Source organism: Corella eumyota, chromosome 1, assembly GCF_963082875.1.
Source record: "Corella eumyota chromosome 1, kaCorEumy4.1, whole genome shotgun sequence".
Taxonomy (NCBI): Eukaryota; Metazoa; Chordata; class Ascidiacea; order Phlebobranchia; family Corellidae; genus Corella; species Corella eumyota.
The window spans coordinates 13,334,089-13,353,031 of NC_137490.1; the positions used below are offsets into that span (position 1 = coordinate 13,334,089).

The window sequence follows — 18,943 nt, forward strand, 5'->3', positions numbered from 1 at the left end:
TTTAGTTAAAAAATGTTTATTGACAGGTAAACGGTTAGTTAAAATGTCAAAAGCCCAAAACATATTTTGAACCGTAACTTTTATTTAAGATTCACGTATTTAACAAATATTTAAGATCTTCGTGTATGTTTTAGCCTTTAATTTTTGACATTAAACAGTTTGGTTGTATTTTTGAAATCTTTTACAGTTCAATAATACATAGTCACAATTTTTTTTTATTTTATTGATCTGTCATTTACAGGTGAAACATAATACATAAGCGGTCACGGAACTTTATTAACTTACTTACACAGCAAGCCACGTAACACAATAAATTATTACGCCAATATAAAAAGGAAAATAGGAATAGAATAAAAGGAAAAATAAAAAACAAAATATGAAACTATAATAACGACGATTCGATGACGTTCAACTATTTATAAATAGCAAAAAAATAAAAAAATAGGTTGTTATATTTTAACATCAATTTTTTAAACTCATTTCAATTAAAAATATGATAAAACAAACTGTTTTTATTATCACCTTGAGGGAATATATTTAACAATGCCAGTATTTAATTTTAAAATTAAATAATTACTTGAGGTTCTGTGCATCATATTAATTAGTATTTTCGCGCGGGAAATTTTACATAGACTCTGTCTGATATATCAAACAAATTCTTTAACAACCTGCTGCCTTTCCACCTCTTGCTCGCCAGTAGTGTTACATAGTACTGCCCGAGAGTTTGCAAGCTTTTGACGACAAGCATTGCAGCACTTTGTTTATCTGCACGCACACGACTCCACAGACATACCAGGGTACATTTTCAGGACCACACTCTCGTCCTTGTCGAAAAAGAGAACGCTCAGGGACAGCATCTTATCAGGTACGCAGCATGGTGATGGGATGTCTTGATTTAATTCGAATTCCTTGATTACAGATTGAATAATTGCGTGGTTTGAAGGCGTGTGTTGCTAAAATAAGAAAATTAACATGAGTTACATTGCCTTGGTAAACATTTTTTCAAAATTGTGACAAATTTCCTGATTAGTTTTTAATTAATAATAAACGCTATACATTGCTGCCGAACGCATTTTTTGATTTTATAGTAAAATCTACAATTTAGTTATTTTTAAACATTGAACTTACCCGAATACTTTCCAACTCACATACCCCGGAACAATAATAAGCGTCGAACTGCTGTGGTGAAATGATCCAGTCAGACCAACCTAAATCAGCAAAATCGACTCGCAGAGATTTTCTCGAGCATGCTTTTTCTGAGCGATTGAGTGACTCCGACAAATTATTTCTGTTATTTTTTGTTTTTTCCTTTTTGCATTTTTTGGACTTCCGACGTCGACCACGTTTTTTGCATCTTTTTTTCTTCTGTCGTTTATTCTTTTTCTGTTGAGTTGTAGTAAGTGATTGCATTACATTTCGGTTGGCTTGTCCGTTGTCATGAAGTTCGGTCTGATCGTTTTCAATAGGTAAAGTTCTTGGGGGTTCACTGGGATCGGAAATTTGATTGTCAAGCTGGCCGCTAGAAGTCGCTACAGATCCATTGCCTGGTCGCCTTTTCTTTGCCGAACGTCGCAACTATTAAAATAGCACTTTTAAATGTATGTTAACAATTTATGTTTCAAAATAAAGACACTTTTAACGCTTAACCATTTTAGAAAAAAATAAAAAATTTACCCTTTTCGTATCAGTGCTTCGTAATGATGTGCTTTTGTTTCCCATCGAGTCCCATATTCCGTTGGGAATTGGTTCAATCGGCGTCTGTACCACGGCAGAGGTATCGTTACAATACACGACAAGTATCGGTACCCCAATTTCTGCAGGTTTACCGTCTTCCCAAATGTAACCGGTAGCTCTATTGTTACGGTTTTTGCCACTATTTCGCCTGGGTCGTTTGGTCTTTAGAATTTTAAAGTTTGTAGGAAGGTCCGATAAGTCGTTACCAGCATCCCGTCGCACCCGATCAACTTTAGTAAGCTTACTAAATTTAACAACGAACACGTGATCGGGTTGGCGAGCCAGCGAAACCAAACTTGAAAGCGTGACGTCAGTCCAGGCTGAGCCAATCGTCGTATTGATTTTAGTCAAACCTCCGACTCGGTAAAATAACTAAATATTAACAAAAATTTTAAGAAAAATATATAAGTAAGCATTTACAGAACTTTAGATAATATTTGACAGTGGCTTACGTTTAATGACTCGTTATTGGAATCCCTTTTTCTTTTGTAAACGGCAGCCAGAACGGTCCAGTTTGTATCGCCTTGGTCAACATCTGTTCGGTCCATTCGTAGTTCAGCGCTGACAACCTTTTCAGCGAAGGGAATAGTACTTACGTTGTAAGTATAAACCGCTATACTTGGCAAGCGGTGGTGATTATTTTTCTGGTTGTATGTCTCGTTGTCGTTTAAAGTAATTGGTTCGATTAACACCGGCCTGCCTTGATCTTTTAAATGAGCTGGATGTCCTAGGTAAAAAATAATTTTTATTTAAAATTCAATTTAGTTTTTACAAGTTACAAATAAATACAAACAAATACACAAATTAAATATTAACTAAATTGGACGTAAATAAGCTTGATAATTTGCTTAAATATAATTTTTGTTAAATTCGAGAGTAAGCATTTTTTTAAAGAAAATAATGTTAAAAATTAAAAAGCATGACAACCCTATCGAAGATCAAGCAAATAGTCGGCTTTTAGGAAGTGATCCAAAGATTTAAACGTGTTGACCCCACCAGGCTTTGGTGGCAAATAACTTCATATTACAGTTGGCAGGGAGCACAAATTCTTCCGGACAAAGTAATTACTTTTTAACTCATGCGTTTTACGCGAAATGTAGATTATTCACACGTCGTTTCACATGATTTGCTAAGTTCAAATTATGAAACTGTTATCTAAATAATCCCAGTTCTCAGGTTTCGCGTGTAATGTTACACATGCTTGCCAACAATCTGTTTAGCCGTGAACGATTTAGTCACCTTTTGCATTCTTCAGCATGCTTTTTATATTATTTATGGTATTTTGCGTGACGCAGGTAAGTTGGAATACTAAAAAAATCTGTTTGCTCGATTTTCCACTTCGTTGCTTTGACACGTGTGAAATTAATGGCTTTCTGAGCACGGGGTTTTTAGAGACAATCATTTTAAATCAATATTTGAATTACATTTCAAATTTATTTTTTAAAATTAACTATTTAAATGTGGCCGATTTTATAAACTTTATACACGCTTTACGGCAATTTTACAATTTCTTCTAAGGTCATATTTTTACAGAATTATTTTTTAATTTAAATTTTAATTTAAATTTTAATTTAAATTTTAATTTAAATTTAATTCTGTAAAAAACTTAACTTAGAAAAGTGTGAAGTTTTCAAAAATTAAAAAAAGTCTTCACCTGCAACTGAGAAAAAACTTCGAATTGTGTTTCCCCGCGACATTGAATTCAGCAAAACCAAGCTGCTGTCCTCCGAGTATGCTCGATAAAGTTGCAACATAAAATCGGGAAGATGGGGCTGGTGGTTTGCTTCTGAATCAATGTTATCGCTATCAAGGAATTCCTGCAAAGGTGGGGCCACTGTTGGCTCAGGAAATCCCGAAGAAATTTGGGTGTTCGCCCTTGGGGTGGTCATGTGGTCAAAACCGAACATTTCCCGCATGGTTAACCGAAGTTTCTCTTTTTGGTCTTCTTTCAAAATTTGGTTTGCTTCTTTGTTATTTTTAGATTTGTGCTTTCTTTGTTTTTTGTTTTTTCTTTGCGATTTTCCCTTGCGTCGATTTTGGCGATTTAAACGCCTTGGCTTTTTATTACCTTGAACGTTTACTCCAGTGTCAAATTCTTTTTCAGCTGATGGGTTTGTGTTGATATTATTGATATTGTTGTCCAATAACCCATTTGTTTTTCTTTCGTTTACCTCGGCCATTTCGTCTGATAACCCATTACTGGATTGTTTTGTCTTGCGTCCCGCTAACTTTTTAGCATTTGTCCGAGCTTTTTGTAAAGGTGCTAATAGAATAAATCCAAAGCACAGAAGGATAACGTTAAGCTTCATCTCAAAATTTTAAATATAGTTTTTTTATTAATTATACTTTTCTGTAGATCAAATTAAACAACAGTGTTTAGAACCTTGTAAAACTGTTTAGCTGGAATACAATTCAAATAGTTTAAAATGCTATATTAAATTGGTACCTTTTTAAGGGTAAACTTGTTTATTTCGTTAGTCACAAACTTATAATAAATTGACAAGGTTACATCTTTTATAAGCTGCCCCTTACTCCATTTTTATAGCCATAAAAACTTCGCTTGTCATGAAAGTAATGTCGTGATTACATACATTTTAAATCTTCCCTTACTTACAATTAAGTGTTACTGCACGTCGGACGAGTGACTTATGTGCGGGATAGACCGTTTTGTCGGGGTTTATATAGTTGGGCGATTTTTTAGAACAGTGTCTTACCAGATCAATTTAAGATTAAATTAGTGGTATGTATTTGTTGCATAATTGTTATTGATACAACCTGTGGGTTAACGATATACACATTCTTTCAAAAAGTTGAGTTTAAAATGAAAATATTCAGCTGTGTAAATGAATATTTACAAAATAAATAGACCAACAGAATCATATTACGAAATAATATATAGTATTACCTTTAGATATGTAAAGCATGCCAGATGTTCTTAAAATGTAATAAATTATAAATTCATACGTCAACTTGACGTCATTAGGAATATATAAAAAAAGAAGGTAAGAAAGTCAATGCATTAACATGGCTAGTTAATTAAATTATAATCAGTTGTATACTTGAGATTTATTATTATATGACTCTGCTTGATTGAATGTATTTGCCTCGTGTTTAAACATTCGAAGAGTCAATATAGTCGAAATTGCAACTGTATTTAATTGTTTGTTTTTCAATTGTGTATATTTAATCTTTTCCGTTGTGCTGCTGTATGGTTAAATTATACATACTTAAGTGCACTCGGCCTACATTATAATGCGTGTATGCATCAATTTAATTGACCTCATTATGTGTAGTGCTTTAACTTAATAGTGCGATTTTTAAATTATCTGGTTATTATTTAAAATCACAAGGTACTAAATATTTAACTTTTAGGTAACTTGACCATTCTTAATAGCTTTTTTCTATATATACAAGTTACCCATAGTATACTAATGTTTTGTGCAGTGTAAAACCAAAGCCCCTTTTTCCTTCGTTATTGCTCAAAAGTACACTAAAAATTTATGGTTATTGGTATAATCATCCATTTTTTTCTTTTGGTGACTTTTTAATATTCTTGGTTCTAACAACAATCTCAACTTTAATTTCCGACGTTGCTATAAACAGAAAAAATAATTAAATAACACTTCGTCATTTCTCAGGTACTCTGACATCTGTGTATATAAATGTTTATGGTATGTATAATGCAGTGATATCTTCTAGCAGATGGTATTTCTCTGCCTTAACACCTGGTCTTTCGTTGTGATTATCATATTTGACGTCCATGATATTGTAATTTTCTAATCAAAAAACGTAATTACTGGGGCTCTTGATTTTTATCTGTGTGTTAAAATATAATTAAGATTTTATCTTTTTTGTTTACTAACCAGGGCGATATTGCATAAACGTCATTCAAGTCGGTTATTAAAAACATGAATTTTAATCATTTGAACTCTTCAGCAAATTCATTTTGATTTTATGTTAGTGCCAATGAAAAATTGTTTATCAAGGTGCATGTGATAAATAACTGAAAACTTTGACATAAGACCACGACTCATAACAAACAAATACTTAAAAAGTTTATAATTAATTTATATAAATACAAACATGAGTTGGGCTAATAGAACCTAACGTGTTAGGTTTTTGTTAGAGTTCTTAAAATTCTTAAATATCTTTTATTATAGAATAATGTTTACATCAGCACGCGGAAACTTTCAGTTATTGGCGTCAGTTATTTTTACTTTCATAATGGTTGATTTTCGGCCTGTTCAAACCACCTGATTTCGTATTTGTTTTCTCCGATTAGCCAGCTGAGTCAACACCCGCCTGTTAGCTCAGCAATGGGGTTATTATTACTCGATGACAAAATTTGAAAATATTTTTTTCGAAAAAGCAGGCTTTGGTTATTTGCAAATCATGCTTTTGTGTTTTAAACGAGTAAAACTCTCGTTCACCCGTGTCTTACTTTGATTGCTGCATTTGGATTACAAGCCCTTTTTTATTGAAACGATAACTGATCAATGTACTGAGCATACTATTGTATTATTCATAACCACAGCTTGCAGTACTTGATCTTCCCAAAATTTTGAATGACGTTCCATTTATTACTTATTTTACTTTCTCATTTTGACAAAAACAGTCTACCAATATAAGATAAGGCACGTAAATGAGGTTTTTGGTTATCTATTAATACCCTATTACAATTAACTTAAATAACAACTTTAATCTTAAACCAATTTTAACACCAAACACAACAACAGTCAACAGGAAAACGTGTTGAAGGATGACAAATATCAGTTTACCTTTAATTCGCGTGCCGTACACCACAACCCTGTGAAGTGATAACGTATTGATAAATGAAATTTTTAAACTCAAAAACAAAAATCGAAAAATCACTTTTAATTTTTCTTTACTTTATTTTCTACAAACAGGAAATATTAAATTTTTATGTAGTTCAACTGAGTTTAAAATTGCTTTATTGGTATGAATAAAAATCGTTTAAATTAAGTCTAAGAGGGATTCTTTCAATTACGGCCCGTGACGATTGAACACCTGTATATCTAATACGGGCACCTGTAACTGTTTTAATTCTATTGTACCCAACATCAATTTTGTAGTGCAGCACGTTTTATATCGATGTATATTTTATAATATTTTACAATAACAACAGTAAAATGTCTTATTAAAAAAGGGGCGTAATGTGGTAGAAAACACTGTAAAAAAACTCGCACGAAAAATCCGTTTTTAGTCAGGTTTAAATGCTGTTTAAGTACTGTTGTTAGGTAGAAAATTATTGGTAAATAAGTATGTTAAATTTAGGTAAAATTATGACACAACAAGTTGAAGTTTGTTTGTTTTACGTGCTAAGCAAAATAATAAACATTCATGTTTGTAATACATTAAATATAATGCCTGTCAAATCGAGGGCCAATTCGCGTGAACGCAATACGCTACACATTTTTATGTTAGTAAAGAGATTTAATATATATTTTATATCTTTGGAAAATAAAACAACAAAACCAATGCTTTTCATCGGAAAAAAATCGCAAAACTTGAAGTTCTGTATTAAGTAATTAACGCGAATGTATTTTTTTCCATGCATAATCTTTAAAACAAAAACATTTTTTTATACATACAACGTTTATATTGCTGACAATCCACAATAACAGGTACATAACAACAGCAAAAGACAAAATATACAAAACGCAAAAATAATAAGAAATGTTAGAAAACGATCAAAAATTACCAATCACGTAATTGGTTATATTTTAGGTTTTTCTTCGGGTAATATGATCGTATATGACCACCTGAATGTAGTTGTCTGTTTCGACAAATGTCCGCGTAGAATTGTCTCCAGGTGTAACCGCCTGGTAAATTGAAAGAAACGCTTTTAAGTACGCTGTTAGCACACTACGGTATAACATGATTTGCACAATAGATCCTAAACACTTCAATAGGTGGGGCTTGAATATGAAAATTAGTCAACGAAAAAAAAATTTGACTAAACAAAAAAATGGAAAAATTTAATGGCAAGATAGATTTTTTTTTAATAAAGCCTAGTTTTTTAAGAAAAAGGCAAGTGTAAAGCAGTTTAATTAAAACATATTTTTTAGAGAAAACTTGCTCTTAAAAAATAATTTACAATAAGTAAATCAACATTACCTCAAAAAATAAAATTCAAACAAAACTTACTTTAGGATCCACGTTAAGAATTTTTCTATCTCTCTTGTTTTTGAAAAGAAGTCCGGAAGCGTTTTCCGCAATAACTTGGTAGTTCGGAGTGGGATTCGATGTCGAGGTCTGAGTCTCCCAGTTGTAAAAACTAAAATTTTACATAAAACAAATTTACTATAATATTAGTACATTTGTTTTGCTAGTAATCCCGTGTTAGTAGTTTTAGTAAAACATGCTAAAAATTTTAACAAAGAATTATTTATTTTTTGGTTTCAGATTACTAGTGACATATTTCATTTTAAACGATTAACAATATAACGGTAAAAACGTATACTTTTTTGCCAAATTAAATTTTAATTTGTTAAAATAAAACTGGTATACATATTAAACAAACATTTTTACTTAAAAAATTAGTGTTACTTTAATGTAAATGTTTTTTTTGTTGCTCACTAACAAAGACATTAACTATTGGAAATTACTGCCACCTCAAATCAGCGGGTCTGGGTAAGATTCGTTTTTTCCCACTAAAGTAAGGCTCAAAATCTTCAGTCTTAAGTCGATGTGCAAAATCAATATATCCAGATATTTCCTGATGTCTCGAGTTTTTATCACGAATAAAAATAATCGACTAAAATAAAATTAATATTTTTTGCACTTAAATAAGGTAAAATTTACATGATTAGATGTGTTTAAGTTTTATTAATACGCTTAAAGGGAATAGTAAAATAAATTTTGAGCGTTAAGTAAGAAATATTTATGTAGCAGTGTAAAGTAAATGAAAATTGATTACCAAAAATATTTAAATAAAAAGTGTGGATCTTAAATTATAAACATGATAATTGTGAAGCAGTTAATTTGCACAAGTTACTTTTTCAAATAGCCCTGACTTTTAGAACCTAATTTACCGTCATTTTTCCGCTTCTATTTCCTTCTTCTCTCTGGGCAAGCGAGCGAAGAAAAGTGCTTCGCAAATCTTTCCCAGAGCTGGCCAATGTCCTGCAAAAAAAAAAAAATAATATAATGACAAGATATATGTTGAGATAAATTTTCAATTACAACCCCATTTTAGAATTAACATTAAGATTTAAAACTATTTTTTGTGTCACTGAAATTTCGGCACCTGTCCACAAGGCCCGTAATTACAATCCAGCGAAAATATGATATCATATATCCGCGCAAATATGCCAGTTTTATAATGGCAAATTCTTAGCCCTACTGGAAGCCGTAACGTTTATATTCGCGTTTACGTAATCGCAGCGCGCACATCAAACGCCAAAATCTGAATCAAGAATGTAAATCTTACGTCTAAATTGGCTTCGCCATGTCATCACGATGTAACAGGTGGCGGCAATTTACTGCGACCGGACCAATTGTTAAATATTATTTTAACTCTTTAGCTGCATAAGCCAGTTTTACGTTTAACAAACACTATATTGTTAAAAGCGGCGAGGCCCGTTTCTGTAATATTTTAAAAAGCTTGCCTTGCTCACGTGAAGTCTTTGCCAGCTGGTTATCATAATTTAATTGTAAACGTGTTTTAGCTAAACGTAGCTACGACAGTCCTTAACTTTGCGATCGCTAATTTATGGCGGATATTAATTTGACCAGCTGAAGAAACAAAGTGGGCCCCCTTTAGAAGTTTACCACATTTTTTTGCCTAAATTGTAGAAAATAAAACAGTTTTCAATCACGTGCCGGCGTTTTTGTTTGATCAGAAACGTTTAAGTGAAATTTGATAGGGTTAAATTCTGAAAACAAGTAGCATTGTGACTGGTTCTACTATTTTTACAATCGTAAAATACTTAATTATTCATAGAGAACTTGAACTTTGTAAGTACTTGTATTTAGTTAACAACATACCCACATCCTTATCCACAAAAATTTGTGACGTTTTTGTTGTATTAAATTTTGATTTATGGGCCTTTCTCCTATTTATAGACTCGAAAACAATGCCTAAGCTGTGCAAACTTTTATACAGCAAACCGCGTGTTGTTTTAAAGGCTTAGGAGCCAGAGGAAATTAATAATACTTAAAATGCGGTAATAGACACAAACTAATTGTTTGTAGGAAAATCGAGTACGAATTTTTAGAGCGAAAACTTTTCGCATCTCATCGGGGTCGCTTATTTAAACAAGCAATAACAAATCGCGATAATAAACAGGTGTTCAATACAGAAACGGGTCTCTGCACGCGCCAGGCAAAGGAAGGTTCACTGGCTTGTCACGTGGCGAGACCGTCACCTGCTACACATCGAAGGAAAGTAGCCGGAACTTTGTTTGTTTGTAAACCGTCGGAAGCCCGCGCCAAGGCTTTCAAATCCCGGATCACACGAATAAAATAATAGCCAGGAACGGATTTACCACAAGGCCGGCGATGCAACAAGTCGAGATTACGCTTAGCACTTAAGTAACGTATAGCTGATATATCTGGCTTTAATGCCTTCAAAAGAAATTCGATTACCCACTTTTGACCAATATTAAACGCGAACGCCGATCGTCCAGGTGTGCCGTAGGAATAGAGATCAGGTGTCGACGTCAACATAAAACTGATTGGAAAGTCGTCGTCAGCCAGGTGGGATAAAAAGTTTTACTTGTTTTCGGGTAAGATATAGCCCACCGTTTAGCGACTAAAATCACTATGCAATGTAGAACAAATCTAATGTACAGGTCGGTACCTTTTTCGATTTATACATTTCTATTTATACAAAACTTTGTTTGTGTTATTGGCCTTTATATGAATACTGCGTTTGTTGTGAATAACAAGCTGTACACAACACCCTTTCGAGCAAGGTGTGCCTAGGCCTTTATTCAAGCCGGGATTAGAAACAAAATACGGCGCGAAATCTTTTAAGTCAGCACAGCGCTACGTCATTTCATAGTAAAATTATAGTGCTGAAATCCTTAAAACACATATGTTCGACCCAATATAATCAAGTAACAAACAAAAATTATAACACCGTTTGTGATGGCAATGCAGTCACCGGGGTTGCTTCATGCCGAATTAGTTTAACGTGTGTGGGCCATCGATAAAGGAAAAAACTCACAATCCATAGTTTAAAAGGTCAGGTTTTGGACCGACAAGGGCTTATGTCTTTAATTTAACGTGCACGTGCCTGAATTTTAATAAAACACCACCACAAAATGGAATATATTGCATTTTACAGATTCAAACCAACCCAAAGTGGTATAGGCATTGCATAAAGAAAATTAATTATTTTTTTCCCAAAAAGGTAGTAAAAATCGTTTTTTAAACAAAGCACAACAACAATGCAGTTTTAACTAAACGCTCTACAAACGAGCCATTTAACCACACACGCTTACATACATCCGATGACACAAGTTTCGGGTTAGACGAACGCATCTTCAGCAGATGTTCGTTTACATCATTTGTTTACTGATCTGATCGCGCTTTGCTTCTTAAAACGAAACCTTATCTCGCGAACAAGGTGCCAGTACAATACGACACGTTATACGGTTACATTAATCAATTAATGTAAAATCAACTTATCCGAAAGACTATCTGTACACGTGTTACGTGATTTGGGTAAGCGCAGAAAGCAAAAGTAGTGTCGGATATTACTCTACGTTTTTAAGAAAAAGTGGCAATTACTTTTAAGATTTAGGTAGAATATAAACTAGATAATGCTATAACAAAACAACCTATCTTATTATACATTTTGTGTAAAACAAGTCGAAGTAAAGTACACAAGCATGGATTTAACGTATCCGGTTAAAAAACAAAAAACAGGCACGCGCATCTGCCAAGGTCGAGGGGTTAAGTTGCAGTTTAATTAAACAAATAAACGAGTCATTGTTGTAACAGGTTACAATGTAAATGTACACGTACAAGAAATTAAAATCCTTTATGGTTACTTATATAACAAGAGGCAAATTAGAGCTAGTTACGGATAAAGGTATTCGCAAATAAAAATAGCAATACAAAGCGACAACCATTGCTTAATAGCACCCACTGGCGGTTTGTGTAAAGATGCTTCTACTAAAAAAGTTAAAATTAAGTACAGATATGGGACTCACATACAGAAGAATAAACTTACATAAACTTTTTAAGAATTAGGTCCTATTTACACAATATAAAATATTGCTGTTACATCCTGCTACTTACTTTTGTTGACTGCGTTTTGATAATCTTGAAGCTTCTGCAGCTTGTTTTCTTGCTTCAAATTCCTCTCTTTTTAAAACTTCTCCACTACCTCTGTAGCCAAGTTCAACCAACTGTCTTGCCAGTTCTTCATCCTGGTCGACAAAAACATAAGTAATATTTAGGTAGGGTTATAGTGCGTGCATTAGATGATAGTATTTTGGCAAAAGTCTAATAAACCACAATGAAGTTGTGGGTTCAATCTCTATTGCTCTTATGCTTTAGCACTCTTGAGTGAGGCACAATAAATGGTGAACTACTGCTGACCCAGTACTTAAACAGCAGGATAATAACCGGGTAACTATAATCTATATAATATCCCAAACTGCTACAAGCAACTCAAGACTTGGTCGGAGTCACTGATGTTACTCTATGTTTAGGTTGTGCATTTGACATTTCCACATTGAGAAAAAATATATACAAAAAAAAAGTGCAATTGGTAAATACTGTTAGCTTTCACAAATGTTACCTCAAGGTAATACAGATCTAAAGAAGTAATTTGAGAATCCAGAAAATCTTCATAAGTTGCAAATTCGGTGATGATGTTGTCGGCCCCAGAAGAACCTTCCTCTTCCATTATAAATTTAAATTTATATCTAACCCTATTATTTAAAGAAAAAGTTGTGATTAATAAAATGTTGTGATGTTTGGTTAAACATACCATATATCAGTTGTTCTAATTCAGCTGAAGTTATTAAATTTATATATACCCAAAGTCTTTATTTGTATATACAATAAAGTATATATTACACTTAATATAAAATATTATTTATATAGTCAAAAGACCTATATATACTTGATTGTTGATCTACTTAACTAACTCCTTAAGTGAAAAAGTTAAGTTAGTTTATTTGATTAATCTCAATATATATTTATATGTAGTTTTATAATGGCGTTTTCTTTTTTTGTTGTAAGCCTAAATAATTAAAGCATACAAAACGAAATAATTTGGCAAATGTATAAGCATATTTGTTTAATGTCAGAACGTACAGCAAGTCTGCAAAGGTACAAATCATAAGAAAATAAAACTTAAACATATTTTAAATTTTTAGACGTGTGTATATGTTAAAAACTTGTAAGAAATTAATATAATACTTTTATTTAATTAAACTTAGTTATTTTTTCAATAAATACCATGTAAAACGCTACCAAAACAATTTAGTATATCTTTCTCTGTAGCGTTGGCGTTGCTATAGTTACAGCGCTATCCCGCAAATTGTGAAAAATGGCGGAACCAAAATGAAAGAACACATGTATAATTTAATTGTTTTATGTAATTTAAATAAATAGAACTTTGAGTAGGTAAAAATTAATAAAAAAAATGTTTTTTTAAAAGAATTGAATATGATTAACTGTAGTACTTGTAAACTAGATTATAGGTGACACTACTTAATCTGTAGTTAATAGTCTCAATAAAGCATAATTTAAAAATTTATACGGGTGTATGACAAAACTGGAGACGGTGTTAAAACTACTGCATTACACCATAAAAATGTAATGTATTTTACTTAAATGGGCTATGGGGAGAAATTTCTTTAACTATAAATTATTCATTCTTTGACTCCACATTTTTACAGCAAGGAGTAAGGTATTGATTTAATGCAAGGGCGTTTGTAATATTGTAAGCTTCGACTAGTAATGTAGTTTTATATTATTATTTACAAAGTTTTTTTTTAAATTCGTTCATTGTATAGTTATATTAACATTTTGAGTTTAAAAGGAAAAGCAAACAATGGAAAGGCCAATTAAACTTCTACAAACTGACCCTCAAAGCAGTAAAAGACATTTTCAGCAACGTAGAATTCATTTTCATCCGAATTCTGCGTATTCAAAATCCTTGTACAACATTGCGTTAACTCCGCAAATGCAATCAGACATACATAACATCCCAAGATCAATGAGTGCAATTAACGAAAATTCTACCGATTGGAAAGAAAACTTATGCGGAATGTTTCAAAAATCACCACAACACAGTAGTAGAGAAGCATGGTATCAAAAAGAAGATGTCGAGAATACCAGCAAAAATGTGTCCCGCTCCCAAAGCTATCAATACTCAATTACCACACCTATGGAAATTGAGAACGGATTTTCGGGTTCAGGATCTATTTATATCTCTGTTCCTCTTAGAAACAAAAGGAAGCGAAAGACCTATGGTCGAAGTAGTGGAGGGTATTTTTTTGATAAATACATGAAGCGTTTATATGATAGGTATGTTAAGAAGGACGATTGCAAAACCCTGATGAAACCACCTAGTAAGCAGTTAATACTTAAAATAAAAAGCAACAGGCAAGACATTATTCTGGCGGATTATTTTTCTGCGGAAACAAAAGACGCAATGTATAACCTTTTATTGCCTGGTACTTCCATACAAAAATTAAACATTTCAAGTAATGAAAATCATGAACCAGAGAATAAAAGTCAGCAAATTGATCAGCCTAACAATAAAGAAATTTGCCAATGTGAAAGCGTTAACAAGAAATGTGCTCTTTTAGAAAACCAGTCGCCTTTAGAACCATCCTGTCCGTTTTCGTTGAGATTTTGGGGTGATGCAACTGTGGACAAAAATTCCGTTTCTAATCAGTCCTACTGTGCTACACCAAACATTACTGACAGTAAAGCCAAGTCTTGTCGCTACTGTGATAGCAATAGTGAAACTTTAAAAGCAATGGAGACATTGTATCTTTGTAACTTTAAAGTATCGATGGAAGGAGATTGGTTATGCTTGAAAGAAATTTGTGAAACAGCAGAAAGCCTTGATTGTTTTACAACAAGCACATTTAGTGGTATGTTAATTTAATATAATGATCTCAAATGTCCAAAAAATATTTACTTTAACATTATAAATTAAGAATGTATAATTTTCTAAGATACTTTTAAACCAAATATCTTATTTGTAGCTTTAATAAATTTAAATTAAGTTGATTATTTTTCTCTTTTATTTTTGCTTTCGGGTTTAGCCTTTCCAAGTTAGGAAAGTCGATTTTTGTTTTAGGCAGGATTTGCCTTTTTACTTTTTTTGCAAGTTTTAGTTCGTTAACATCAAGGCAAGTGTAAAAATGCCATCAAACTGTGACTAGTTCTAAGTTTTTAATGCGTTTATTATAATAAATCTATAGACTATAGTCTTATCGTGCAAAAACAACTATAAACAGGTTTTATTTGATCGACATTTGTTTAAAAACTAGGTTCACAGAACTTTTCTACGGAAAACAAATGTTTCTGGACAAGCATGGATGCATTAGAAAATATTGCACCACGAGATGAAATAAATACTAAGGACAGCGTAGGGCGGTCATCAGAAATTAGGTAACTGTTGTATTGTTTACTAGAAATTACGTTTTGTTAATAGGAATAAACAACAAATGACAGGTCTAAATGTTGGCAATGTCTTGCTTACAATGTATTTAAAACATAACAATAAACAATAGATTTCACTCAAATAATATCTATCTCTTTTAAGAAATAAGGAAGCAGATGCATCAAACGATCAACTATCTGGCTTGAATTGTTTAAACACAAACTCTTGCTTACTGGAAGGCGAACTTCAAAACCAGGTTTTGTAGTAGAAATAGTATTTTAGTATATTGATTGGTTGCTAAAACCGGTTGGTACATGTTGTTAGATTGCTGTGACTGATTGTAGTTTGTGCTTGAGAAATGGAAACGATGCAGACAACGAAAATAAAAAGGAAAAGATTCGAAGTTTGTTGTACCAAAATAATTATCTAAAAGAAAGAACCAGGTAGTATAAAGTACAAGTGACTATATTAATTACAAGTCAATTTGTTAATCTAACTAAAATGTTGGCATCATTTTATCAAGGCATCTCGAAAGTACTTGTTTGGAAATTCAGAAAAAATCTGAACAAATGGAGAAAGAAAATCAACTTTTGCTTGAAAAGCTTACTAAATTTAAGCTCCAGGTTCAATCAGGAAAAGTAATTTCCGAAAACGATGATTTGCCATTAAACATAAAGGCAACATATGTAGGTTTAATTTTTTTTAAATTTTAAGTATCAAAAACTATATTTTAAATTTTAAAAAGTTTTAATGCATTTTAAATGTATTTCTGGTAAAAATTAATATTTATCATTTTACCAACAGTACCAAAATATTGATCATAAAATAAACGAACAAAATCTTATCAAACAAAACTTAAAACTGGATGTTAATACATTGGACAAAGAAAATCATTACGGTTTAATAACACTACAAGAACAACTTGATAACGTTAGAGCAATCAACATGGATATTTACAAAAAACTGCAGGTATTACAATATTTGTACATTGTATTGTTTTATAAAATACTTAACTGTTTTTACAAATTTTTAGACAAAAAAGTGTGGAAAAGAAATAAAATGAAATTGAACTTGCAAATTAACAAGTATGTCTTTGCTGTTCACCAAATTTTATGTTAGCTACATTATACAAGTTAAACTTATATTTTTGGCTAAAACATAAAAAAGACCAAAGATGCGTATTATTTTTAAGTTATTGTGTGTTTAATAAGTTCATTGTACAAATAGTTGCCTATGGCCCGTACTGCAACCGTTCTGTTGAGATCAAACTTTTAAACCACGAATTAAATTGCCGCTTGGTGTCCGCCGAGGGTCATTTTTCGATAGAATTAATATTTCTTTTTCCTTCACCCTTCGCACTGCATAACTGAATTTTTTTTTTAATATTTTTTTTTTAATATTTTTTCAAGAGTCATAAGTCTTTTACAATTTCAGATTGGCATGCTTTTATTTCCTCTTATTTATAAACGCGGATGTTAAGTCAATACCCATGTTTCTAAGGCATTTACCTAAATGTTTTGTTTGTAATTTATTAAAGAATTTTTATATTTAATTAGCTGGTGCTCGTGTAAAAGTGTTGAACACTTAAAAAATATAGTTACATATAGTTACATGATTGTAAATAATTTATTCTTATTATTTGTTAATTTGATTAAGATAAGCTTTTGGTTATTATATAGATAAACATAAGTTGTTGCCTTTTTCATATTAGGTCAATTTGTTTTAGCTTAAATTAAATGGGTATTACGTTTTCAATACTTTTATTTAAAAAATTACATGATTTTAATTATTTTTTATTAGCTATCATTTACCTTTTATTTGTATTACAATACATTTCTAAAAGTTATATTTACAAGTTTAGATCCATGGAATGTTTAACACTAAAATTTCTTTTTTTAAATACCAACAACTCGAGTCATGTATGTGTTTTAAAGTTTATTTGTTTTGTTAATGTGTGCGATTTTTTTGTTTAGCAATTACATACTTTATTCAGTTATAAATTAAGTTGCTAGCAAAATAGGGGTTCAAATCAAACAACACATTTATTTGCTAGTTGTTGTGGTACCCTTGATAAATGGTGTAATTCGCCATACAGTTAGTTTCCTAATAGCGTATTTCACTTACGACGATAAAAATCGCTCGACAAAAAATGAGATCAAACACAGCGGACTGAAGAAGCGTGGATCGGTATTTAAACTGATAACAATTTTGTAAAAATAAGTTACAAAATGTCACTACAACAGATAAGGCCTTGGTTTAAAACATGCTCTGTTTTTTGGAAAGTTTTTTTTTTTTGTCAAAAAATACAAAAGACAAAATAATTTGCCACGACTTGGTTGTGTAGACGACCTTACCACATCGTGGATACAAAAATATAATTTTTTTGAACTATTAAACTTTAATTTTTACCTTGAGTGTTGTTTTTAGTTGTAAATAGCCAACAAAAGTTATTGATTGACAATGTTTTAAGTTCACCTTACCTTGACCGTTTGGTATAAACATTTGTAATGGACTAACATTAAAAATTAAAATACCATTCAATCAATAAACTGAACAATTAAGGCAATTTGACGTTATTTGCTCATTACTTAAAATGTACTTAAATTTGTAAGTTGTTTTCGTCTAATTCATTAAATGTATTTTAAACTTAATTATGTATGTCAAAAATTAAGTAAACAATTAGCTTTACAACATGATTTAAAAATATTAAACACAATTCTTTTGTTTCGATTTGCAAATTCGGAATTGCAATTAATGTTATAATCTTACTGATACTTCCTATACATTTGGATACAACGCGGTCAACTCGAAAGGCGTAATATGATGTAATTTACGTGATTACAAAAGTCGATTTAAAGACAAAAGGTTCGTAACAAAACAAGCGGAGATTTGCTTTAAAGTTCGACTTTCGATAATCGGTTTGATTTGTAAGCCTGGCTGGCAAACGCACGGACTTAAATGATGAAGTACAGAATTTTATTGACCGATTATCGATTAAAAAAATAAGTATGACCCATGAGAAGTTATTGGTATATTTGAATAAATATTCTATTGTTATATTCGGAAGTGCTAACAATAGAATTAAAATTATTATATTACATTTTTTGATGCCGTTGTACTTTCTCTGGCAAGAATTTAATTTAAAAAGGTCGCCCTGATTTAAGGGCGGTCGATCGAAATCAAAATCCCATCGTCCGTATGGCACTTTTTTTCGGTAGCATGCTTTTTAACGAAAACCATTCCCCAGCGGGTTGTATTAATTACGAAAAGCACGCCAAACGCACCATAGCTTTGTTAATATGCCACACGGTTCAGCTACTGGTAAAAACCAACTTCGCGCAAGCCTGCATTTTTAACAGTTCTAAATTATTACGAATTTGGGGATATTTTTGGGACTATTAAAACCCAACAGTGCGAACCATATTAACAGGTATTCATTGTGTTATAAAAAAAAAAGTTGCACCTCGTAAACATATGCTTGTTTACTTAAAACGAATCGGATTGCACATATGGCTTACCGAATGCAGTACTTTTGTTTTTAAAGCGCGATTCCTAAATTGCTCATTACTGTTATAAAGTAGTGTACCTATGACTCGTAAACTC

The 18,943-nt window shown here is 31.8% G+C and overlaps 2 protein-coding genes across 2 annotated transcripts; both read right to left on the minus strand.

Annotated features, from left to right (window-relative positions):
- Window positions 1-225: 225 nt before the first annotated feature.
- On the minus strand, window positions 226-4,079 carry LOC145755471 (uncharacterized). The gene is made up of 5 exons (XM_082571712.1): window positions 3,389-4,079; window positions 2,187-2,461; window positions 1,675-2,106; window positions 1,129-1,575; window positions 226-953 (listed from the first exon to the last, which is right to left on the minus strand). Exons 1-5 carry the CDS (start codon window positions 4,041-4,043, stop codon window positions 762-764), a joined length of 2,001 nt encoding a protein of 666 aa, XP_082427838.1. The 5' UTR covers window positions 4,044-4,079; the 3' UTR covers window positions 226-761.
- Window positions 4,080-6,737: 2,658 nt separating this feature from the next.
- LOC145756733 (cilia- and flagella-associated protein 299-like) lies at window positions 6,738-12,640 on the minus strand. Its single transcript, XM_082572390.1, has 6 exons — window positions 12,512-12,640; window positions 12,007-12,137; window positions 8,790-8,880; window positions 8,370-8,512; window positions 7,903-8,032; window positions 6,738-7,577 (listed from the first exon to the last, which is right to left on the minus strand). The coding sequence occupies exons 1-6, from the start codon at window positions 12,617-12,619 to the stop codon at window positions 7,479-7,481; spliced, it is 702 nt and encodes a 233-aa protein (XP_082428516.1). The 5' UTR covers window positions 12,620-12,640; the 3' UTR covers window positions 6,738-7,478.
- Window positions 12,641-18,943: the final 6,303 nt, after the last annotated feature.